Raw genomic sequence first — 26,583 nt, 5'->3', positions numbered from 1 at the left:
TAAGACACAAAGGCCGCAACAATTCTCTGACCCAGCGAGGATTCTGCTTTAGTTCTGGACGGAAGTTAAACATGCACAACAGGAATACAACAGAAACCCAGCGCGAAGTCCCGTGGGCACAGGGCAGGGAGGCCTCGCTGGACAGCGGGGTCCGGCAGGGTCTGGTGGGGGCGCTGGGCGGGGGCGCTGACAGGCAGGCAGAGGGCACTGCTGAGGGGCAGAGGGTGGAAGGGAAGGCACACCCGGGGGAAAGGGAGATGAGCGGGGAAATCTGAAACGAGCGTGACGTGATAAAACGGCTTTAAAATAAACAAGTTTGGAAACAGGGCTCGGTTAACCGACAGAGTCTGACCCACCTGCTCTAAAGCCTTGGATAATAGCAATTCACCGGAAAACACATAACTGGGGCCCTACACTAAATCCACTTCCTGCTGTTGGCAGGGGGCCGGGCTGGAGGATCCCAGGGTCTCTCCCCAGCTCCACCTTCGGCCTTCAGCGGCCGGGAAGTATTTACACCCAGAAACCAGCTCCCTTCTCCAAAGACTAATCAACCTTTGTTTTTCTATTGATTGTGATGAAATTCCTTCATTCTTCTCAATTTAAAACATTTAAAAAATTCAAGAATACAAAGGATAGTTTCATCATGCCATTTATATATCTTCTCCATACATTTATCAAAAAATGCAAAAAAATGAATCTGTTTTAAACATGCCGTTTATTTTTCGTGTGTAGTCAGCTAGTCTGTTTGACAAATCCACTCTATTCATATGCTGCCTCACATTACAATTTGACTCTTCAGAAGTATTCACTCATAGTTTTATAAGTTATAAAGACTTCACTCCCCTTAAACTAGCTACCTAAGATCAAATGACTTATTTTTAGCCATAAATGAATACTGATATAAAAAGAAACCCTACACTATTTAACCAAAGCATACTACTTATCTCTTAAATTGTTATGTAAAATCTAATTTTTTACTCAAGTAGATTTTAAGATTCACCTCAAATTTTCAGAGTCTCCCCTTGGACTGTGCAGCTTACTAAGTTACAACCAAACTCACGGGCTAACGGGTTATCTTCCTGTCGGGAAATGAGCACGATGAAAAGCGTGCATTTAGGGGCTACCGCTGCTTCAAAGACGCCCTAGAAAGGGACCCTCTCCGCAGGGCGGGTGTCAGCCTTGCACGCGCCCCCTCGCCCAGGCCCGGCCACATGCCTCCCACCCCTCCTGTGAGTCAGTGCACTCGGGTGAAACATACACAGCGTTGACTCAGAGACTGAAGGCAACGAGAAAAGGAGGCCGTGACTGACATGTGGGAACATTAGCCAGTCAAAAGACTTTCCGACGACACACAGACTTAACTCTCAAACTTATAAAGAATTGTTCAGGGAAGGAAAAAAGCTTGATTTCCACACAACGGTCGTTCTCCAGCTTCACGTGCCTCGGGCTCCCCGGGCTCCCCCTTTCCTGGCAGGTTCTGATTCACTAGGTCTGGGGCGGGCTGGACAGACTGCGGTTCTAACAAGTCCCGGGAGGCTGATGCTGGTGACCTGGGACCCCACCTGGGACCCCAAAGCCCTACGGCCCTCCAGTGCTTAGAGAGGAGAGCCCCGTGTTTAAGGAGATAAATGCGGTGTTAAATATTCCAGATTAGTAAGAAGGACAGTACACTGAGAACTTCACCAAATGCATGCTTATAATTATCCTCAGTACAAGCCTTTTAAAAAACTGTGAAGGGGACTAATACATATTTTCACAAAAACGAACTGAAGTTTCAGTGGACGTGAAAGGAAACTCTTAGAGATTCAAAAAACTGTCCCATTTTCAACATGAAATAAACCCAAATTTCTTTGTCTTTAAAAGTCACATCTGGGGCTTCCCTGGTGGCGCAGTGGTTGAGAATCCGCCTGCCGATGCAGGGGACACGGGTTCGTGCCCCGGTCCGGGAAGATCCCACGTGCCGCGGAGCGGCTGGGCCCGTGAGCCACGGCCGCTGAGCCTGCGCGTTCGGAGCCTGTGCTCCGCAACGGGAGAGGCCACAGCAGTGAGAGGCCCGCGTACCGCAAAAAAAATAAAAAATAAAAAATAAAAGTCACATCTGGCTCAAAACAAAATTTATAATCATCTCACATACTTTGTGGAATGAAGCTGTGTATAAATAATATAAACTAACGTTGTCAGCTTTTGTAAAACGGAATCCAGTTAATTTAAACGAAGTTCAAAGAAGATATCTGATTACTGGGAATACTTAAATGACATTCAAAAGGAGAACGTACATGGGGACGCTTACCCCCTTTGGTTCTGGAACAACCAGGTGCGTGCACTTCTTGTCGAGAGTCAGCTGGCAGCCCCCGCCATGGAAGGTGAGCATAGCCCACAGGGCGCTTCTGTCCTCAGGGGACACCTGGCGGGAACCAGAAGGCAAGCTTTCATCAGGTGGCTCCACCTCTGCTTACCCACTTGCTCACTTTATGATTAAAATACACTGTGACATCATAACAATTTTGCTTTATCTACTTTCTCCCTTACTGAATGAAATTAACCTAAGGGTATTAGTGGGAAAAACAGATGAGCTTCTAGCTATTTGCTTATAATAAAAACTTTTACTCCTATCGTAAGTTTTATAATCGTCACTTTTTTTGCCTTGTCACCAAGTAAATTGAAAAATACTTATATCCACACTCCAGAGACTGAATGGAGGATTATTTCGTTCTATAACAAAAATGATAGGAAAAAGAACTAGTACACCACTCCACCTTCCACCTGTGTCATTTTTTAAAATGTTTAAATACAATAGTATCAAAATCATATTTAAGGAACTCCTTAATAATTAATGGATAACAAATAAATACTAATTATGAAATGGATAAAATAAAAGGTAAAAATACAGTGGTGCGTAAGCTCAGGGGAAAACGTAAGTATCAAACACACAGAAAATAAGGCAAGCATAAAAGGAACAATTCTTATGCTTGCTGAGCAATGAAGTGGAGACTCCAGATGTAACGGCTCACGTGGTACAACAGGTTTCACTACAACAACCGACCAGCTACCATTTATTGCCTGCCTCCTATGTGCCAGGAACTGTGCCAAGGGCTCCGCGTCCACCCCTAGTCCCCATGACCCGGTGGTGGGGTGCACACTCACAGAAATGACAGCTAGTAACTGGAAACCCAGACCCGGCTCCAAGCTGTATTTTCCCACTGCTCTAGACTGCTTCTCTAAGGGCGGTTACTACCAAATGTAATTACCAAAAAATAAATTTTAGCCTCTCAAAGACAAAAGAAACATTTAAGAAAAATAAAGGTGTTAATCCTAAAATAATCCTCTAAGTCCATTTTTTTCTAGATAACTTATTATAAATTGTGAATTATGCTTAAGACTTCTGAACTTTGTCTCAAGTTAATTTTTTTTAAGTGTTGACAAATAGCATGTTTTTTCCTCGTTAACTGCCATTCAGCCGGCCAAAAATCTAACACTCTGTAGCTACTCTCATCCATTTCACATATATTCCTAGAAATTATTTTGCATTCCATACTACTCTGTGAATACTAGCAAGAACATGTTAATTTTATAAAATCACCTTAAAAATCATTATTTTATCTCTCTTTAGTTAAGTCAGTGTCACATTTCAGGATATTGGATCAGAAGATGTTATTTTTCTTAGAGACTTTCACAGAAACATTTATACCCTGCAGCCTTTGGAGGTGAGATTTAATTACAGGGTAATACAGATTACTCTAATGAATCATTATATAATCTTTATTTAAAATGAAAGAAAACCCATAATCTAGATATGGCTTTATCACAAAGACTGGCCACCCATCAGTTAGGTATTATTTTTATTTCACTGACTGCAGTAACTCTAGTCCTGTACCCTGCTGGCCTGGATCCTGGCCCGGGTCTCAACAGGGCACAGGAAGTTGCTGTGGAAAGAACATCACATCGGGAAGAAGGGAGGCCTGGAATGGACACAGGGCCTCCAAACTCCAGCTAAGAGCAACTCGGAAAACCTCTGAGAATCAGATTCTTCATCGGCATACGTTTGGGTTAAATGACTGAACGTGCGTACCAGCTCATTCAATGAATCTGTATCAGCATAATTAAGAATGCTCTTTCCACACCAAAATGTTAATGACAGTTACCTAGTGGTGACAGGATTATGGGGACATTTTAATTTTAATTTTTATACTTTTCTGTATTTTCCAAATTTTCAAGAGCATTAATTTTATAACTGGGGAAAAGTGCTTTTCCTTTTTTTTAAAAAGTAATCTTCCTAAACTACAAGTCTATGGTCTCAGCTAAGAAAGCCTGGATGTCTCCTCAACCCCCTATGGCTAAGATCTGGAAGTTTCTGGGCGGTGTCTCGGGCCCTCCTGAGCTGTGGGTGCCTCAGCCCTGGTCCTGCTCCCAGCCACCGCCACACCTGCGCTCTGGCCTGCGGCCTCACCCGAGCTGCTCTCCCTACCTCTGTGCCCCGCCCCTGGCCCCAGCTCAGCGCCCACGGCCCCTGCACTCCCACAGCAGCTGCCCCTTCTGAATGCGCACCTCTGTCCCGAGCAGAGGTTACACCTCCACCCGCGCCCCTCTCGAGGAAGGGCTTCCCTCTGTACCCCGGGGGTGCTCTCCTTCCCCAGGTCTCCCCACCAGACACTCCTGGCCTGCAGCTCCACAAGCTCTTCCTTTTCCCGTCTTGCTTACGAGCTACCATCCTACCGACTGGAGCCTAGAGTCTTAGGTGAGAATCACGTCCTCCACTTTGGGACCTTCGATAGGACCTAGTACAGTGCCAGGCACATGGGTAGGCAGTCAAGAAATATTTGTTGATTGAGATACAGAATGGAAAGGGCTTTGATCTTTTTAGTCTTCCAGATTTAAATGAGGACCCTGGCCAGGCTCTCCATCAGACTCGTGACCTGTCCCCGCGACCTACCCAGCACATTACAACAGAGGCCTCAGCCTGCATCAATACCGGCTCAGAAGAAGGCAGGTGATGTCTGTGCTTCCCAACTTCTGCTGGCACAAGCTCCCTTCCCTACCTCTCCCTGGAGAGCTCTGGAAGACTCCAACAAAGAGCTCCAGCTTGTATCAACACCCTGACGGGAAAAGACAGAAGGTCACTGAGAACCACCAAGCAAACAGTCCTTTCACAGCGCTGGAGCCCTGCCTGCCTGCCGTGTGCACGTGTGCAGGTGTCCCAGAGGCCCACCGGGTGCGGGTTAACTGTCATGATCACCCCTCCTGGTACCGCTCCCACACCCTGCACCCGCTTCATCTCCACGTATGTTGACATTCCCCTCCTAGACTGTGCCCTCACCCGAGGGGGGGGACTGTATCCTCATTTATCCGCACCCCTGGGCGTTGTTCCTGTCACAAAGCATCCTCACGTATTTGGTGAACCGAAGTCCTTTAGCTGCACGCTGAACATACGTTTGTTAGCATGTCTCACAACTGAATTCACATTTTTTAGCAACCACAAAATACCAGCGTCCCCAGTGCACTTTTCTGAACCAGGGCTTCTTCGTATGAACTAGTTTCAAGTAAAGCCTTCCCCAGTCTTAGCGGAATGATCTTTATTCAAATAAAGCAGAGCTTTCTTTTCACCCTCACGAGTGGCGAACTGTGAGAATAAGTGCAGTAACTGACCCATAACGATCATACCAACTCTGACTGTTACTCCTAACGAATGTGCTTAAAAGGCTATAAAATTCTGCCAGAGCGCTTGCTGCGTCCGCCTTGGTCCACTCCAGCCCCAGCCGCTCCCCGCCCAGAGAAACACCTGCAGCCGGGCTGCTTCCCAGGCGCCCGCGTGCCCCCCACTTCCTTCACGGGGTCCCCGTCCTCCTCCTCCACTGACCTCACCTGCAGCTCCTCAGCCCAGAACCCGAGGTCCGCCCAGACCCCTAAGCCCGCGTGCCAGCCACAGAGCCCCGCGCTGCCGTCCTCCCGCTCCCGGGTCACCGAGCGGTGCGGAGGGCCACCAGCTGCCGCTCCGCGCTGCTCCCTGGGGCCCTGCGCCGTCCCCGCAATAAAACCAACCACTACGCCGGACTTTGACTTCATTCTCGGTCCCTAAGCGTAACACCCCTCGTCCGGTACCACCGCTGTCTACTTCCAAGCCCCTTCTCCCCAACTCTCCCTAACCCCACGTTACGCAAGGCTCTATTCCTGACTATCTGCTCCGCTCTCCAGCCCCTCCGCAACGAGGCAGCAGCTCTCAGCCCCTCACGCTGTATCTGCCAGGCCCGACACTCGGACAGTGAGGGGCTTCAGTCCGACTTCATCACCTTCCCCCAGAAGTCAGGGTCCTCTCTGTTTCCCACGTCCGGCAACGTCCCTAACTTGGAAAAGGAGGTCACCTGACTAGCGGCCCCCTGTGGCGCACCCACCACTGGCCCTGCGCGCAGAGGCCCACCGAGAGCGCCGGCTCCTCTCTTTGCACAGCATCCCCAAGTCACCAAGGCCTTGCGAGTCCCCTCCGCTCCTTAGATCCACGCCGTCTTCTTCTACACGGCGCTAACCTGAGTCCAAATCCTCACCTCAAGTCTAAAGACTGTGACTGTCCCTCCTGTCCACGTTCCCATCCTTACCCTGCCCTCTGTCCTGCTTAGAGCTCCCAGACCAGTTCCACCTACAAGATTGCAAGTCATTTTAATCTGTTTGCTTTTTTCCTGTGTTTTTCAAATGTTCTAATGTAAACGTCTGCGTTTGCAATCCGAGACTGAATATGTAAGAAGGGTGAAACCGCCGGCGGCTACTTTACCGAGTTTCCTGTGTTCTCTGCCCGCCTGCCCGCGCGTTTGTTCTTCTCCTCTCTGCCCAGCCACGTGGCCTGCTCTGAGGCCGGTCCCCTCGCACGAGCCTGTGCCCCCACCCGGCTCCGCGCCAGATCTGCCCGTCGTTTCAGGCCCCTCACGCCTGGCCGCCTCCACCAAGGCTTTCCTGATCCCACAGTCTACACCAGGGCCACCTTCTCTAAACTCACACCCCAACACCCGTGCCCCTGATTTAGCACATCCTGCATGTGTACCAAAACCGTAGATGTTAAGTGTACTGCATAATAACCTATTACATATGCCAGAACCTTTGTTAAATGTAATCTCGGTTCTATTTCTCTCCAAGACTAAAAGGTTCTCCAGTGCTAAACTCATAGTTAATATTTAAACATGTCTAACCCCTAATTTTAAACCCTGTTTTAAATTCACATGCTCTTGATGTTCTTTTGTATTTCCCAAGTCAGGTCCGCTAAGTACCACATCACTATGACCTTGATCCCAGAAAACACCCACAGGACTCCCTGCCCCGGCCTCTTCCTCTCTCTCTGGATAGCGGGCTCTGAATCATGAACCCAGAAATCCAATCTATACATATATAATTAAATGCAAAATTTACATTTTAGCCACAGTACATTGTGTTTATGCATAAGCAGTAATAAAATATTTTCATTTAAAAAACTTTTCTGATATTTATTATACATTTGGAACATACAGAGGAGTATAAACAATAAAAATTACATGTAACCACAGTACCCATCAGGAGAAGATTTTCATTTTAGCCAACTTTAAAGATCATCATCATGTAAATATACATTTATAGCAAAGATGTGAAAAATGCTGAAAAATACAAATACCAACAAAATTCTGGTTCTTAAGGGGAAAAAGGCCAACTTTTCAAGAATCTCTATTAAATCAACATAGCAAAAACAAAAAGAGAGGATTTTATAATTTTAAAGAACTTTCAGAATTTACAAGAAACATAAAAACACAATAACAAAATTAATTTTACTTATTGCTTGGACAGAGAAGGGATCATGGTGATACCGTTTGTATGAAAAGCTGAGTCTGGCCAACAATCTAACAATATTAAACTAATATTACCTGGTTCCATAATCCTCTACTACAAAGGTGTAAGAAAAAGGCAAGATTATAATCAAATTCCTTTTCGTCTCACCGAATATCCTTGATACACCCCTTTCTCAAAGGCTTCCAAAGAGATGGAAGAGTAAATGCCTTCTCAAAACTATCACCTTAAGAACTACAGACAGGGATGAGGCCTATGAGGTCAGAGAAAATGGGAGCCCTCTAAACTGTGCTTTTTCCTGCCCAATGGCTACTAATTGTTCCATGCAGTCTAAAAAGTGAGTTTAAACAACACCAACTTGATTTTTCATAATAATCATTTACAGTTTGAGGGTTTTTTACCTAGGGGGTTGAGAGGACAGAATACCATAAAAGAATATGAAACATTCACTTTCTCACACTACCCAGAATTCATTGCCGTTAACATTTTGGTCCCTCTTACAGACATTTCTTATATATTATATTCAGTTGATGTAATACTGTACATAACTATGTTATATCCTGCTTCTTCCCCAGTTAAGACATTCCCCATGTCTTTAGATATATTCATAAAACAAAATTCACAACTGGCTACATAGCTAGATTAGTATGTAAGTGTACAAAACAGGTTTCTTAAACATTTCCAAATCGTGGATCATCTGACTGTTTCCAAATTTACCCTCTTATAAATAAAGCTGCGCTGAACACCTTTATGCATCAATCTGCCCTCATTTCGATCAATTTGGGATAAACTCCTAAACACAAGAGAACTGCAGGGGAAGCAGAAAGTCTATTTTATGGTTCTGACCCGGCTCAACTTTTCTAGAAAACCGCTGCACTGAACTGCACTCCTGCCAGGGGAGGGGAAGCTTGTGTACAGCTCCGCCAGCACCGAATATACTGTTACAAATTTGATAAGCAGAAAATCTTATCTCAGTGCTATTAAAAAGTTCACGTCTTTGTTTATAAGGTGTATCAAATGTTTTGTTATACTGATTTGTAATTCCTCTTTATAAAAAGTTGTAAATTCATTTTTCTGCCTTATTTACTGAGGTCTTATTTTTTTCTTTTATTGATCTGCATGAACCCCTTGTTAATAAAATTCTCTGCCTTTATTGCTGAATGAATTTTCCTTGTCATCATTTAATTTCATTTTTACTACGTTTTCATATTCAAGTTTTAAATCTCTGTAATCCTTTAGAGAGACCACTTTCACCCATTAAAGCTCTAAATCTTAAGACTAAGTATGAATATTTAAATCATTTAAAGTGTGTCATAAGGTCATACTGAATATGCAGTTTAGTAAATAACACTGGTTTACAAATACATCATAAATCCAATCATATAAAAACTCAGAACTGTTATGTGTAAATAACACAAGACTAATTGTACTATGCTTACCTGAGAGAGGCAGGCAGTGATTCCAAAGAAAATCTGACATGACTCTGGAGAAAAGCCATTTACTCTGTTTTACAGTTATTAAGATTCCAATGAGATGAGATTAGTGCAAGCTGTTTCACTAAGAGACATTTCCTATTGGCCCGTTTGGACACTGCCCACCCTCTGCTTCCCATTCAATCCATTTAGGAAAGAGACAGACTTAAGTTGACCAAAGAAGAGTGCAGGGCAGACTGGAAAAAAGAGAAGTTGACAGCACAGAAAGAATTGAGAGGTTTTCCGTAAAGTGCATTTTCAAATCCAATCTCTCCACTTATATCATCAATAAAATGGGCATAACATACTCATGGAAAAAACATCTAACTATATACACATATATAAACACACACATGCCTATACATGTACACAACCACATATAGCATAGTGATTATTTTAAAAGCAAATTGAAGGTCTTAAGTTTACTTTAACATGATTACTTCTGTCACACAGCAGAATCTTTCATAAAAGAACTTGACTTCTAGTTTTATTACCATCACGAACTCTCTGAATTTGGGCAAGACAAGCCTGAGTTTCAGTTTTCCCTTTGTTAAAACAAAAGTTAGAATATACAACTCCCAAGATTCTTCCCAATTCTAAAGCTCTGACTTTCAAATTCATTCAACACGTTTTCTGAGAGCTTACAGAGTGCAGACACCGGGCACAGGGCTCTCCATAAGCAGACATGACCTCTAGGTGCCTGTACTTTACAGTCTATTCAAAGCAAACATGACTTTTTAAAGAATCTGGAGTGTCTAGAATTCTAATGGGTTAAAGTATTACTTCTCTTTCCCTACAGGAGAAAAGTACACCTCCTGAGATAGGTGAATTAGGAAAAAAGATCAGACTGAAAATTGTATTGCAGTTTGGAAGTCTCCTACACAGGTCTGAGAAAACCTCACAGAGATTCGGGCCTGCCTGGCTGCCCTGAGCTCTTCAGACCCCAACATCGCGCCTTCAGCCCCATCATCCGAGCTCTGTTTCCATCCTCCTACCTTCGTTCAGGGATTGTCTACTTCCAAAGACTTGGGGAAACATGAACAAAGGCTAAGTAAGAGTGTGTTGCCTAACCAAGTCTCAGGAGTTCTCTTCCTGTTCCTTTAACCTTCTTTGAGAGAGGCAGTAAGAGCGCAAACAAAATGACAACTTCTCAGGAAATCCTTGGGTAGCGAGTACACGATCCAGGCCAGGAAAAAACTAGCCTCTTATCCTCAAAAACACCCCTTCCACTCCCAGTCTTTTTTCACCTGTGCTTGTAAAGAAAACAAACAAACAAAACTCAAACTCCTGAAAAACCAAAGCCAAAAACAAACCAGAAACCAATTCCCTTTAACTAGACTGTGGAGGAGAAATCTTAGAATTTTTGAGCTGGAGTTGCTAAAAGTTCTGCACATCCTCTAAGAACTACTTAGAAGGAGGTATTTTCTCTGTTGATTTGAGGTCTCCTATAGATATTTAATACAGGAAGATCCCCTCCATCTGCATCGATTCAGTAATAAATGCCTGGCAGAGCCACACAACCCGGTAAATAACATCACCTCTGCCCGGGTCTAACGCTAGAACATCATGACCGCACAGCATCAGGTACCTTAGCAGAAGTGATCTCCAAAATCAGATTATGCTTGCAACGACCCTGCAGGGAAGCTTCACACTTCCAGGGTGAAGACAAGGGCTGTGAGGCCCAGGACACAGAACAGCGGGCCACAGAAGGCTCACTCCTGCTTCCAGCACGCTGTGTGTGTGTCAGCGTGTGTGGGGGCTGGGTGGTTCCAGGGCCACACTCGGGAAACGCTGAATGAACCAACACGTAGTGCGGGGCAGCTCCTTGGGGGCAGGAATGAGGCCCTGTCGACCACTCTGTTTTCAGAACCAGGCCCACAGCAGGTGATCAACATGGGTTCTGAATTAAACCAATATAATTAAAAAGAATAACGGTGCATGATATAAAACTAAAAATGTCCTGATGTTCTCTTTTCCAATTTATTCTTCAAACAAGTCATGATTTGGTTCACACAGACTTAGATTTTAAAAAATAGTCCATCTAACTAGACACCACAAAAACCACCTGTTTCAAAGATCACAGAACTGAGGTCCAGACCAGCCGAGATCCTAAAGCCAAGTCGCAGAAGAACCAGAACTTGGGCCTTGGGTCCCAGCCTAGAGCTGTCTCCACACAGCTGGTCCCCCGACCCCACCCCAGCCCCTCAGGGGTAATAACAAGGATCAGGTACATACAACTGGATACAGAATGGAAAGAGCAGGGATAGAGTGAACACACCACCACCTCCCCTGACTAATGAGTCAGTTCAGTAAGTGATGACCACTTCAGTGTCGAACCCATCCTTTCCCTCCCCCCTTCCCCAAAAAGGATACGGAAGAAGAGCTCCACACTGAACGGACAGAATCACCCAAGAAGGCTGAAAAAGAAAACATTAACGCAAATCAAAACACGGTTCCAGTTCAAATTCAAAATGTCGTCCTGTCACTAGTGCTGCTCCTAGAGATTAAAGGCTCTGTTACAACAGACTACACAGCATCCAGATTATAATCGCGAGTATTCAAGTGGCAGAAACATCAAAGTGGAACATTAGTTATTAGTGCCCAAGGTGAAAAGCCCAATTATAGAATGAAACACTACCAGATCTTAAAAAATTATTATGTATAGAAATTTATTTATTTATTTTTGGCTGCACTGGGTCTTCGTTGCTGCACGCGGGCTTTCTCTAGTTGCAGCGAGCGGGGTCTACTCCTCTTCGCTGCGGTGCACGGGCTTCTCATTGTGGTGCGTGGCTTCTCTCATTGCAGAGCACGGGCTCTAGGAGTGCGGGCTTGAGTAGTTGCAGCACGTGGGCTTCAGTAGTTGTGGCTCGTGGGCTCTAGAGCGCAGGCTCAGCAGTTGCGGCGCACGGGCTTAGTTGCTCCGCGGCATGTGGGATCTTCCCGGACCAGGGCTCGAACCCGTGTCCCCTGCATTGGCAGGAGGATTCTTAACCACTGCGCCACCAGGGAAGCCCCTGGAAATTTAAATTCTACGTTTACACACTTTCTACTGCTTAAGCCTCTAGGCTGGCTAGAAACTCTGTCCTCACAACTGGGGCGACGGGGAACTGACAGCCCTCCCTACCCCCATCTGAGGTACAGACGGCCTCCCTACGTTTCCTTCTGGAGTCCTGAATCCAGTCAAGTATGAATTCGTGAGTTTTTTTTCAGTGAAGCCAAGTAGATATAATGTTTGTAAATCACAGAAAGAATTTCTAACTGTCTGGTAATCTTTTTATGAATTGCAAACTCAGGTTAATTATAAAACCTTAGACTAATTACTACCTTTTTGGATCATTTACATTTTTGAAAAATTACCTTATCATTTCTACGTTTAATTTTGAAAATTACATTTAATCATTATACTGATAGCTCTGCCTCACAGAATTACTATGTAAAAATACAGTAATAACCCATTTAGCCAGCTGACTTCCAGAAGCTTCAGCCACCTGAAACATACATACACACCCATTTCTCATGGCATCATATACACCTTGAAAGAACTTTAGAAATCAAAGTACCCCCTCCTCATTTTTCAGGTAACATCAACAACTTCTCAGCGTAAGTTTATAAGTAATTGTAATGTCTGTGAAAAGAGCATAGAAATATTACACATTTTATAAAATAAAGACTGGCTCTACTTGGGATAATCACTTCATGATGATTGGATAATTCTGCCAAGTGTGTAACTAACTTAGTGGATGAAGCCACCAAGCTGGAAGGGAGTGTGCAACGTCTCCACGTGCAGTGTCTCCAGAGGCTGTTCGCTTCTCGCAGTCCTGGGGCGGCTCCAGCTGGACGGGAGGGAACTGGCCACCACTCCTCCTGCATTCAGGACACCCTCGCGTGGGCCGAGCCTTATTCCCAGCAGTGACGCCAGAGCCCTCCGCCGTTCCCCGGAGGCGTGGGAGCACCAGGGCGGCTTGCCTGAGACCAGTTTTCCCGGCCACCCCTTTGTCTCACGTCAGCAGGATTCTCAGAGCCTAGGTCAACGCACTGCAGTACGACTCGGATGGTGTGGGCACGGCTCCTCCCGCGTCCAGTGGAAGGGAAGCGCCCACGACCGGAGGAGCTCACACTCCGGACAGGCAGCCCTTATGACTCTGCAAGCAGCATTCACCCTGGAAAGCTGTCCCTGGGGACTGGGGAGCGGCGAGTACGCGCGTCCCGGTTACAGACTGCAGGGCTGGCAGCAGTAAAGCAGAACAGACCCTCTGCGGCCCTCATCCAGGTAAGTCTAGATAAGATAACGCAGCTAAGAAGGAGGACACACTAATGATAATAAAGCAGAAATGGAGAACTAGAAAAGCACAGTAATAAGGAGCTATTATCCCAAAGGCAGATAATAATATATTAAAATAAATTCACTGCTGAAAGTCAGCATAATTAAGAGGCCCCAAGGCCACCGAGGAAAATATTTCCATCAAAAAAGATTATTTTAAAAATCTTGGTGCCTAAAGAAGCAAGTTTTAAACATCCATAAAATTCAAATATGAGAAAGATAAACTGTCCCTGGGCAAAAGGATGCCTAAATTTTTAAAGTACTTGTCAAATTTAACATTAAGGTAAAGGCCAAGGGATATGCACTTAGAGAACCAGGCCTCTGCCTTTGGCTGGACACAGACCGCACTACCAATAGCAGCCCCCCGTAGGAAACTTACTAGGTTCAGACAAGAACTCGAGGGTCTACCAGCACTATCTTGGAATGAGCACAAACTGCTGGATGGGTTCTGGAAAATTCTACCATCCTGTAATGCAACACTGCAGTCGCTGGACAGTACAGGTGCTGCCACAAATTAAAAGCAGGCTGGAATGCTGAAAGCGATCAAAGAGTAGGATGCCTGGGAGTCGTTTTAAAATACTACAGCCAAAGGGAGAAGTAGGATGGGGATATATTCAGCTAGACTGGGAGAATGGTGATCACGGCAGGAGCTGGGTGATGGCTGCTTTCATGCAGCCGTATTACAGACAGACTTTCCTGGGAATACAACTTCAGTGTAAAATGAAGGAGACAGCGCTGTTTAGCCCAGAATTTTAGCAAGGATGGGTCACCGTTTTGCACCGTCACCTCACAGCTGGCACCTGCATCTGCAGGACAGAGGATCAGGTCCACGGTGATTCTACACCCCATCCTCCAGGGTATTTACACAATGAAATGCAGACTTTCTGTTATCTGTTTTCCTTTTTTCCTCTTTTTTACATTGCAGTTTGGGCAATTTATATATAAATACAAATATATATCCAAGTTATATGAGGTTACTGTACATAAGAATTTCATTTCAGGATAATAAAGGGGGTATTACAAAATATTTGCTACAAAAAGGGGCTTAAGGGGTCGCTGGACTTAAGAAGCACTGCAGTAAGTGGTCTGCGGAAACTGACTGGGCGCCCCAAACTTGTTAACAAGGCTGCCCTTTCAAAGTGCACTAGGAAATCCACACAACACATGTGAAGTCACTTTGATAATAGGCTCCAGGCTACTGTCTAGGGGGAAAAACAGGGGAAGGGATGAGATATAGTCCCTCAAGCCAAGAAAGAGCGGAAGCAAACCACAGGCCGAAACAGGTCCCCAGGGAACCGCTGCTGGGGTCCACAGCCTAGTGTCCGTGGCAGGTCCACCCCTCCTTCAAGGTGGCAGCAGGTAAAGCCGGCAGGAAACCTGCTGTCAGGCTTCACAAAGGCTCGGGTGGAGTGAGCCCGCTGGCCAGGCGGAAACAAGCATCCAGCCAGAAAAACGACCACCGTCCTCACCGCTGCCAAGTTAACAGTCATTCCGACTTACACAGCACCCTCATGAGAACCTTCTTGTGAGACAGATCTGCTTTCAGGTTTATGTTCCAAAATCAGGCTTCTAAGCCTGCAGGGCAGCGTTTCAGACCCTGGACGCTGGTGACGTTTAGGACTCGCAGCGGCCAGCCGGCAACCCCGCTGCCCAGCCGGACTCAGCGGCACTCCCTCCTAATTCCTACCTCTCTCGTCATTAAGCCACGATAACTGTCATGTTGATTTTTTTTAAGATAACACATGTAACAGCATGGAAACGAGACAACAAGGGTAGTGGAACAGAACCATTTTAAAACAAATATACACTATAAATGATGAGAAAAAACGGAAGGGTCGAAATTATAGACTTAAATTTAAAAAACCCACATTTAACAGCAGTCAGTTCAACCAGCAGCCACAACAGAGCAGCACAGTATGCAGATGAACAAAACTGAACAATTCACCCACCAGCTGAGACTCTACTTTCTAGGATAAAGTACCCACAGGTCCAGCTGGAGAGTGGACCAGAGAGCCACCAGAGACACAGTGGGACAAGCGGTCACTGTGACCCTTGTCGGAGAGCAGAGACATAGCCCAGAGAGGGCAGGGCTCCCCTAGACTTGTCTGCCTGGAAATCAGGACCCCTGGCCAGTGGGGATGGAAGGGAGCCCTGTTCCAGGAGTTCCTCTTGGAATCAATAAACTTTCTTAGCAGAATTCACCAACGTCATCTGCTTCAAGACAGCACGTCCACGGCCTTCAACGTGTTTCCTCGGCTTAGACAACTTCCAGACGGTGACAAAATGGGGCCACCCGTAGCAGGCGCGTAAGCTGTAACGTGCAGAAACCTTGCTGAAGCCTGATTTCACGTAAAGGGCCTTGTGCTGGATGGTTCCTCAGATGTCAAGAGCGTCTCCCACCCAGAGCCGCAGCTCAGCAAAGGGCGTGAGAAGAGCTGCACGGAAACTTCAAGGTACTGCATGAAGCGCGCAGAATTCATTAAATCTACTACCAACCTTGACTACAGGCAAATCAAAGACTTCCCGAGCTTCTCCCACCTCCGGATTGTCCCCGTCTTCTGAAATGATGTGTGAGGCGAGTGCATTGTACGACACTTCCTTAGCTTTCCCAGCTTTTAGAAGCTGAATAACCTTTAAAAAACCACACAAATTAAAAGAGAAAATGCTGCATTTCATTCTCAATTTATACAAATTATTACAGTGAAAATTCTAATAAACGCACACCATGTTCTCCACATAGGATTAATAACCTTGCACTAAATCATATGCAATGAAACATCTGGGGACAACAAAAAGCGGCAAATCTTGATTCACTGACAGGTAAGCACGGAGGCTCCTGCGACCCAGGTACTAGACAGGGTCGTCTTGAACACAGGACTGACAGACAAGGCGAGCACAGCACCGTAAGTGCTGAGACTGCGCTAGCACGCGACACGCCATGTCTCAAACATAAAGGCTTGGGGACAGGTAGTTTCTGATAAATGGAAACGTTTCTGGAAGAGGAGCTACAGGAGCCGAATCCTTATGAATTTAAAGGCGTCAGCAAGGCAAAAACACGTGCATCGTGTGGAGAGAGCAGCGTTCAACACGCTGGACAGCTGAACGTGGATTAGACCGTTGACTGTGTTTCATAGATGCTGTGCAGAAACCTTTGTATTTTATCCTGAAATAAAATACAGAATGTCTCCTGGAGAGACACTGAGGGCCGGTCAGCAGGGAGGAGGCATGATCAGACTTTACAGAAAGATTACCGTCAGTGTAAGAAGAATGCACTCACACTGCAGGACTGGAGCCGTGACGCCTGTTAAGAAACAACTGCAATAATTCAGGGGAAAGAGGCAGGTAACTGAACTGGAGGAAGGTCATCAGGGACAATGATGTGAGATGAAGCAGCAAGATCTGGTGACCGAAAGGGGCAAGTGTAAGAGAAACTGGGGAATGACAGCACTGCTCCCGAGGACCACGTCGAAGAGCGGATGGTGGGGGAAGACAAAGGTCTCAGTTTCGGGCATGGCCTTCTTTGGTGCCACTCTAAGAACTAGAAAGACACCCAGCGCATCGAGGAAGAGACCTGGGTCCCACCTGAGTGGAGCCATCAGTCCACTACAGAGACGGGGCAAAGCTCTGGGAGTGAATGAGACGCCGCAGCGGGAAGGGAAGGGAGGCCACGGCCAGCAGTGGAGGCTGCGGGGAGGGTGGAGGCCAGGAGCCGGACGCCAGGAGCACACTTCCCACTCAGAGCAGTCGAGTGCACCCCACACGTGGAAGTGAACTAGATGTTCATCCAATGCACGTGAACTCTCTGAACCCACGTTTATAAGATTCAGAGAATCGAATATCCTGGCTCTAAACTTTTTAGAAAATATACTGTTTCAGATCAAAGTGGTTCGCAAGGACATTTTTAAGCCCTTAAACTTGATTCACAGTTCAGTAAACATGGTTCCAGTGCAGCTTGCTCCAGGTTTTAAGTAACACATGGTTCAGGTCACTCTTAAGAGCCGAAGTCCTAAAATGAAATGGGGGGGCGGGATGAGAGAGGGGAAGAACGGTGGACAGTGAAGAAAGGGAAACCCCGGAAGGGAGAAGCCGCACCTTACAGGCACTTCAGCCCTCTGAGCTCAGCACCTGTTTACCTTTAAATTCAAAGCCTCTTTACCTTAGAGTTACAGTGGAGAAAGGACCCACCTAGGCGGTGATGCAAGGGAGTTTAGTTACTAAGACACCAAAAGGCAAGCCTCTGGAAGGCCAAGGCCCACCAGCCTGCCACAGATCCTTTTAGGCCACCCAAATTTTACTTGTTAAGTATCGGTCTCCACTCAGGAAGCCCAGACCGCAGGTCTCCTATCTTAGCACTCAGGGCCAATGAGACACCCAGGTGATAAAACTGTAAAGATAAACTTTAGGAAAAAGAACAGTGTGAAGAATCACCTGAAGACTCAACTGCGGTTCATTCCCACAATGGAAGAACAACATTCTAAAGTTCAAACACATGTTCTACTTAGAATAAGCTCAGGAAAAGCCCCGATATCCTTTGGCATGAGCCCAAACGACAAAAAAAGGCAAATGTTTAGAGTGACGGCGTTACCAGGGTATTTTTCCATTATTGTATAATTCACCCAATTAAGGAAATCAAGGAACACGAATCCGCTGGTGGTAAACTGAGGGTTCACGGCCGCACACGAGATGACCGAGCCGCAGACCTGCGACCTGGGGTGGCTGCCACACCAGAGCGGCTAGCCGTCCCCCCTCAGCAGCCCGGGACCCACGTCCCTACCAGCTCCACCGGCCGCAACTCCCGCCACGCTCGGACCCACCGTCTGGGCGTCAGGGGAGCCCAGACCGCCGAGGCTGCCGCGGGAAGGGCGGCCCTGTCCGAACTCCGCCCAGAAAGGAGCGAAGTGGGAAGCGGGCGAGGCGTCCACGAGACAGCACCCCGGCCCCCCACCGCGCGGGGACGGGGACAATCGGCGCAGAGCTCCAGGGCAGACCCACCTCCCAATGCCCTCCTCCCCCAGTCCGGACACAGTCCCTTCCTGCCGCGAATCCCACAGGCCCCCAGGTCCCCTCCCCCTGTTACAAGGGTCAGCACCCCTCCCGGGTTTCCTCCCTCCCCGACCGCGGGGCCCGCAGACTAGCTCCCTCTCCCCTCCCTCCCCTCCGGCCCCGCTGCCGGCCTGCTCGGCGCCAGGCGGCCCAGCCTCCGCGCAGCCACGCCGGCGGGCAACCGGCGGCGGGGCCCCGACGTTGTGCGCCCTGGCGCGCGCCCGCGGCCGGAACGAGGACGGGCCCGGGACGCGGGGCGGGGGCGGCGCGGTACCTGTGGGTCGATGTCGCCCACCGCGTAGTACTTGACCTCCCTGAACATCTCCTCGGGAACTTTGGGCGCCTGGTCCGACATGGTCGCGGCGGCCCGAAGGCTCCGCGGCGGCTCCCGCCCCGCCCAGCCCGCCCGCGGGGCCCGCTCCCGAACGGCGCGGCCTGCGCGGCCCCGACCCGGCCCTGCGAATCGGCCCTGCTCCCCCGCCCTCGGCGCCCCCGCCCGCGCCGGGCCGCCCAAGCGCGGGAGCCGCGCGAGCCCTGCGGGCTGCACCATCCCGCCCGCCGCCGAGGGGGAGCCGAGGGACAGGCGGTCGGCCGGCGCCGCCCAGCACCTCTGCTGCAGCCTCCGGCCCCGCGGACATTGGCACCGAGCAGCCCGCTCCAGAGACGGGGGCCCGTGGCCGCCGCCGCCCCCTCAGGAGGAAGCCCAGGGGTCGCGGGGAAACGCACCCCCCTCGATGGGGCCGGAGTGGGCCGGTCCCTGGAAAGAAGGGAACGCGAAGGCCCCTCCCGTCAGCACGCGCGGCCGCAGGGGCGGCGCATGCGCGAGGCGAGGGGCGGGCCCGCGGGGTCGCAGGCCGACGGCGGCGGCGGCGGCAGGACCGGGTCCCTGGCCTCGGGCGCAGGGGAGCGGAGCGTCGCCGGCTGCTGCCAGACGGGACCCGAGGTGACGCCTCAGGCCCTGGAGTTCGGGTCCCGGCTCCCAGCTGAAGGGTGGGGGCGCTGGGCCGAGTCGGGGACGGAGCGCTGCGGGCCGGCCGAGGCGCGCCAGTCCCCCGGGCGCGGCCAGTGGGCTTCTCCCCATCGCCCGAACCTGCTCCTGCCGCGACCCGTGCCGTCGGAACCAGCTCCGCTCTCCTCCCTCCCGGCACCGCTGACGCCAGCCAGCCGCCACGTGTACCCGCACTCTGACGTCATCCGGCGGCGCCGCGGCGCGAGGAGCACGGGGGTCTGCGTGCACCTGCGCTCCGCGCGCTGCTCCCGGCTCACCTGCGCGGGGGACGGGGCGAGGGGGGCGGTGCAGCCAGCCCCGCCCCCGCCTTCCTCGGGGACCAGGCTTTGGCCTAGTCCTGAGAAGCCTGAGAACGGAAAGGGACGTGAATTAGGCCCACTGCTTCTACGTGCTAAGCGGAAAGACATTTTTAAGTAAATGTCAGTGAAATTGGTCGAGAGAGAAACCTTGCACAATTATTGCGGCAGCCTCCTATAACATTAACTCATTTTTGAGGCCCTTGTATTACTTTTAGTCTGCGATAACAGAGGGATTCTGAAAGTGACAATTGACGTGGTTGGTTCATTGACCAGGACGCAATACAATGGACACTGGCTCTTTTTAATCGGCGAATACGGTTTTGATTGCATGCACGTATGTAATAAGTGATTTTGTATGGGCAGAAAGTAAGCACACATTAAGCCTGTTAAATATCCTTACGTTTTATCATTCTGATGTTTTCTGCTTTTTGTCTTTTTCATTTGTCTTTTGAACAGTCTGAAACAGTCCTATTCTAAAGCTAACAATTTTTTTAATACAAATAATAAAAACATTCAGTACTTGCCTGAATGAATAAGAATGTACTGTCCTTCCTTTGAATACCCAAGCATATATTTGGTATTGACCATTGTAACATTTTACCTTCCATGTTAAGAAAATGTAGGAGGGATAAATTAGTTCTAAATACCAGATCAAAATTAGCATGCCCTTTTATTTACCTGTGTGAGAGAACTTATTTGATAGCTTTTTTCTTCCTTGGTTAAACAGGAACTAAGTATGTACTTTTATATTAAAGACTTAAAACATACCTCAACCGGGTATTTTATTTTGTAAGTTAAAAAAGAACTTGTAACATTCAGCAGGTCAAGTTTACCCTACTGTGACTTCTGATAGTCAAGAAGGCAGATTATGGGACTAAGAAATCTGTTATTTAAAATCCCATCAACCTGTCTAGAGATTGTAAAACATGAAATTATGCAAGGTCAGTGTTGTACACATATGTGGGCCTTATCGCACTAGCATCAGGAAGGCCCTGGGTCAGTGGCCTACAAAGAAAACATTCGGTGGAGTGTATCAAACACTGCTACTTTGCCAGTAATGTACAGGAAACATCTTTAGATGAAATCTAACTTCATGTGGATAATGGATGTTCTGAGGAAGTATCAGTTCATTTAACAAAAGCTTTGTATTTCTTTAACTGACACATGTATGACCCCAAACACGACACTGAGCATTACTATATTTACAGTTCTCCCAACCAAGTTCAAAGCATGATCATTTTGTTGATAACCTTCAGAGAATAAACAGCCTGTTTAATACTAATTTGATAAATAGGGTAATACACTTCTCATTTTTTATTTTGCAAAATTAGATAACGAAGCTAGAAAAAATAAATGTGAAATTAGAAAATGGAAAAGTAAACTTGGGAATATTTAACTCAAATTATACTTACTGGTGGGAACTTGAGGCAGTTATTTAGATAAGTATTTCCAAATGGCTTTTAAAAAATGCATCTCTGTATTGTATACAACAATCTCAGTCTTGCTCTCATATTATGTTTTATTCAGTTCAGCTAATCACATACCCCTTAAAGTTAGATATTATCAACGTTTAGTAAACCTTTAGTTTGGGTTTATAGACTACAACATTTAACCTTTCCACGAAAGGGAGTACTTAAGTTAGAGACCTCAGCAAGCCAGAGTTTTATCGAAGGAGAACCTGGGAGCCAAAAAGGCATGTTTCTTTATGGGAGAGATCAGTCAGCTGACCCACAGGACACAGTTGCCACCAAAAGTCATCTATTCAGTGTAGAAAAACTAGAAAACACGAGTAATGGAAAAAAAGTAAATTACCTCAAATCCTATCCCAGAAGCAGCACTACTGAAATCCTTCCGGACATTGTCCCATACAAATACATTTTTCCTTAAAAAAAATTGTTGCCACCTAAAAAACAGACAAGAATGAGTGTCCTTCCATGTCAGTAGATAATAGATCCAAATCATTTAATGGATACATAATGCTCCATTTTTTAATGTACCTTAATTTACCTCATCAATTCTGTATAGTTGCACTTTTGTTTCCAATTTAACAATTACAGTGCTGCAATGATGCAGTCATCTTAAAATAAGCACGCACGTGTAACGTATTATACGGGTCCGTGCTCCAAGGTCAGACACTGTCCCACCCCTCTCCCCCGTTCACTGAGCACAGTGCTGAGCACACAGTCTGTCTATCAGTCAAGAGGACTTAGATCAGTGGTCCCAACTATGGGCAGTTTTGCCCCCCAGGGGGCATTTGGCAATGTCCGGAAACATTTCTGGTTGTCATGGCTAGAGGGGAAGGGGAACAACTGGCGTCTAGTGGAGAAGGCCAGGAAGCTGCTCAACACCCTGCAATGCCCAGGACAGCCCTTACAACAACTACCCTGTGCAAAATGTCCATAGTACTGCTGTGGGGATCCTAGTTTAAGACGACGTAACAAACTACAGCATGCCGTGGGATTAAGACGTTGAAAGTTTCTTGCACATAGCTTAGTGGCTTGCTCAGTGTTCCTCCAAACGGGCACTCAGGGCTTTTGTAATCGCGTGGCTTTGCTATCTGAGAGCCATTTCCTTCCTCCTCTACAGGGGGAAGGAAGCAAGTAGAATATCATTCAGCAGGCTCTATGGCCAGGCCTACAGACAGCCACCTAAGTCCCAGTCCACCCACTTCCATTGGCCAGATCCTGGTCTTGTGACCCCAACCTAAACTGCAGGGGAGGCTGGGAAATGTAGTCTTCCTAAGTATCCAGGAAAAGGAAATGGGATTGATGGCATTTTGCCAATTTCTGCCATCTTTAGTTTCAAAACAATTCTACAAATTAAGATTATAGACTACAATAAAACAAAAAAATTATTAAAGATAACTTTATTTTTACTTATTTATTTTTTGTGTGTGGTACGCGGGCCTCTCACTGTTGTGGCCTCTCCCTGTTACGGAGCACAGGCTCCGGACGCGCAGGCTCAGCGCCATGGCTCACGGGCCCAGCCGCTCCGCGGCACGTGGGATCCTCCCGGACCGGGGCACGAACCCGTGTCCCCTGCATCGGCAGGCGGATTCTCAACCGCTGCGCCACCAGGGAAGCCCTAAAGATAACTTTAAAAAAACATGCTTGCACATGGCTACTCAATAGACACTTGTTGAGTTGGGGGTCGCTGGCTCTGTATGGAAAGGGTGAGCAGTGTTCTCTTCGCATCAGGTATTTGTTGAAGCCCTGCAATGCACGTGCTGGGTATCTCCGCTCATCTTTCTCCACCCCAGGTCTACACTCCATCCTCTGCCTTGCTTGGTCCAGGATGCTGACCTCACTGGATTATATTAATAGGCTCCCTTGTACTCTGGTTGCCAGTTGAATCTGCTGAATGAGGAACCCCAGCAGAGAGCCGAGAGGGGAGGAGAGTGGAACTAGAGTGTTTATTTCCCAGGCTCCTGGTCAGGTTGCCTAGAGATGGCAAAGTCATCTGTTCTATACAACTCTCTCCTTCCAGGCTCTGGTCATCTTTCCTTCCTCTCATCCCTTTGGACCTAGGTTCCCTCACCATCCACACATCCTGCCTACACCTTTGTAGCAATCCCTTTATCAATCAGCTTTCTCAGATGATCCTAATTTGAATGTGCTGCTTCACTTGTGACCCTAATTATATACTGCACATGAAAACCCGGTAGGACATTGAGAAATTTTTTTCTTTCAAGTAAAATGGTATGTTTGCCCTTATAAAACTAACAAATACTTGGATACACAAGCCTAACACTAGTGGCATTATTAATAATAATAAATGCAGCAAAGATTTAGACAAGAGGTCCCTGTGTGTCAGGATAGCTGAGGCAAACTTCGTAGATGGGGCAGATGAGAAGGGAGCAATTCTTGGAGGGGAGGAGGCCACAGAGAAGAGGCGTGAGGTTAGAAGGCTGGTGTTGCTGAATAAAAAGGTGCACATTTTAGATATTAAGTAATTGGCTATTTGATACAAGGGGAAAATGGGGAATAATGCAAAATAAATGCTAAGTATATGAAGATCCTGGAGTTCCACCAGAGCAGGTTGTTGAATTTGGGGTGTAGAATAATCCTGTAGCTCTGGTAACAGGAGAAAAAAAAGCAGCTTATTGGCTATTGAAAGTTAACTGCTTTGTGGCAGGCTGGCTATCGAATTAACTATTGCTTCATTTATGGCCTTTGAAGTGTGTAAAAATAAAATTGTCATTACGAATCGTATTGGCCATTTGATGTCAAGCACCCAGAAGCATTGACATGCCAAGGAATTAGAACACATTTGTTTATAGTAGTTAAGTGAATGAATGAAGCATTCAAATTTGGCCGAAGAAATTGTTCCCCATCAGTGGTTTATACCACCATACGCCCACATTGGCTGTGTATAATTTCTGGCAGTGTTCACAGGCGCCAGGTACTGCAGTAAGAGCGTTGAAACTTGGGAGGTTCCCTACAAACTGGGGCTACTCACTTTCCTGTAGATCAAGTGTCTATTAGAGATTCCTTCTGTGTCAATGATCTTTGGTGCTGGCTTTGAGGAATCCATATTAACTCGCCTCCCCAGAGTGGATCCCAAAAAAGGGTCTGGACCACAATGCTCCATGTCCTTGTCAATTGCGTGGAGAGTGAGAACAATGTCATAAGGATGGAGAGTCCAAAAACTTCTAGCAGGATACCTGCTTAGATATTTTTAAGCTTGGAAACACCATTGCCAATGGCACTAAGCACCACGACTTGAATCTAATTCTGTTGTTATTCTGAGACTCTCCCTGGAGGTTAGGAATTATATCCAAAGATCACGTTGATGGGCATGACAGTTTCCGGTTGTGGAGAGAGTTGGGCTCCTTTGAAAATGTATCCTTAGTTTTATCTCAGATTGTTCACCAACTAATTCATGAAGATCCTAGGCTAGGACCTGGTTCTCTACTATAACACACTGACAAAGATTTTAACAATCTTCTCAGATTCTAGCTTCTTAATCCGTTCCTCCTATTCAGATGTATTTCCATCTCCAAGACACTGTGAGTCAATCTCACTTTTTACTAGAATATACTGAGGATGAGAAAACTGAGGCCTAGAGAGTTTAAGTGACTTGTTCATGATGAGAGTTACTAGCAGATTTGGGGCTAAATCCATCTTTTTTTACTTACTCTAATTCATTCTTTTAAAAAAGTGAAAGAAACAAGATTTAATTTCATGTATAACAGAAGTAGAAAAAAGGTAAACTCTCTAAAAATAGTATTTGTGGTACGGAAAGTTTAACTTGATATAGGTTGAAAATAGTCCACTGGTTTATATTTTTGTAGCTAATATATATTCATTCCTCTTTTGGAACTGGTTGAGGACGAAGAGATGATTGTTAGATCTAAGTTCAGGGTTTCCGTATTTTAATGTCTTGTGTCAGTTTTAATTTTCTGATTTAATTAGTTTCCTAATTAGAAGGGGTTAAATTAATTAACCTCATTATTTACTATATATTTAATGATTTCTCCTCTATAGGGAGTTACTTAATTTTCAATAATTGGAAAGCTATGACAAGAGGGAATATTGCCACATTCTAGACTTATTGCTTTACAATCAGTGGCAGGAATAGGACAGATTGAAGGGAATTTTAGGTGAGATATCGGATACATGCAAAGGCTATTTCCCACTTGTTCTGAAACATGGTACAGGTAAAAACATGAGTTAGGATTCAATAATTTCTATCCAATTAGAACTCAGTGGATGTATCCTTTATTTAAGGTTAAAGTACCCTAGAACATAGGATTTTATAAGAAATAGCCCTACCACATGATTTTAGTCATTATAGACAGTAAAACAATCATGAATCATTGAATAATGCTAAGTAATTCTAATGAAAAGGAGACTCTCTGACATTATCATGTGGTATAATGGCATATTAAAATATTGTTTTTCCTCAGATTTGTCAATGCGCTAAATGGATGACATTTGGGGAAGCCATAGTAAAATCATAGGCCTAATATCTGTATGATTTATGGAAATCAAATAGGCCTGTTCTTCCATGTTTATAGATGTAGAAATATAAACAATTTGTGGATAACTATGCTCTAATGTAGCGATACACCAAAAAGACTAAATAATTACTTTTTAGAGAAAATGAGGCTGTATCACAAAACGGCCGAGTTGTTCTTTTTTCCACTGGTCAAGTGCCTTCTAGTGTGGGTGTGAGCAGTCAGTCCTCTGCAGGGCGGGGGCTGCTGGGCTCAGTCGCTCCTGTACCCATGCCTCTTCCCTGCCACTCGTCCATAACACCACTGCTCCCCGGGAGAAGCCCAGGTCCACCGAGAGGTACATGAGGAAGGCTTGGGCGGTGGTACAATTATAAGCACAGACCGAACATATTTAGTAAAATGAAGTGGTCTGGTTATCAGAAATTCACTTCGGTTGAACCAACACTGATGGAGCACTTAGGTGCACTGCACATAGGCCTGGCTTAAGAAGCAAGGCTTAGCAAGATGCGCCCATGGGATGACTGAGTTCCAGTCTAGAAGCAGCATGTTACATGCCAGCATGAGTAGTATAAGATAATGGAATTCAGAGCAGGGAGATGCCACGGGGACGGGGATGAATACGGAGGGCCTCTCTGAGGAGGTGTGCTGTGAGAGGGCTCTGGGAGGGGAAGGGGGAAGGGGGA

The 26,583-nt window shown here is 46.6% G+C and overlaps 1 protein-coding gene across 10 annotated transcripts in view; it reads right to left on the bottom strand.

The window, feature by feature from the left end:
• The window catches only part of PAXIP1 (PAX interacting protein 1), a 56,051-nt gene extending 36,868 nt beyond the window's left edge, over positions 1-19,183 (bottom strand). For 3 of the 10 annotated variants that reach the window (XM_055084728.1, XM_055084729.1, XM_028489525.2), the window contains exons 1-5: positions 18,908-19,040; positions 16,087-16,221; positions 11,643-11,686; positions 9,237-9,300; positions 2,291-2,404 (exon numbers count right to left, since the gene is read on the bottom strand). In XM_055084728.1, the coding sequence (XP_054940703.1) occupies positions 2,291-2,404; positions 9,237-9,300; positions 11,643-11,686; positions 16,087-16,221; positions 18,908-18,988 (438 nt within the window). In that variant the 5' untranslated portion in view covers positions 18,989-19,040. Of the gene's footprint in view, positions 1-2,290; positions 2,405-4,930; positions 5,094-9,236; positions 9,301-10,857; positions 11,170-11,642; positions 11,687-16,086; positions 16,222-18,907 lie in introns of those variants that run through there. The other 7 variants (XM_055084727.1, XM_055084731.1, XM_024131852.3 and 4 more) reach the window with 6 other exon arrangements.
• Between the last annotated feature and the right edge of the window lie 7,400 nt (positions 19,184-26,583).

The sequence above is a fragment of the Physeter macrocephalus genome, chromosome 5 (assembly GCF_002837175.3).
Source record: "Physeter macrocephalus isolate SW-GA chromosome 5, ASM283717v5, whole genome shotgun sequence".
Classification (NCBI taxonomy): Eukaryota; Metazoa; Chordata; class Mammalia; order Artiodactyla; family Physeteridae; genus Physeter; species Physeter macrocephalus.
The sequence above is the reverse complement of the archived record's forward strand: the minus strand, read 5'-3'. Positions and strand labels throughout refer to the sequence as shown.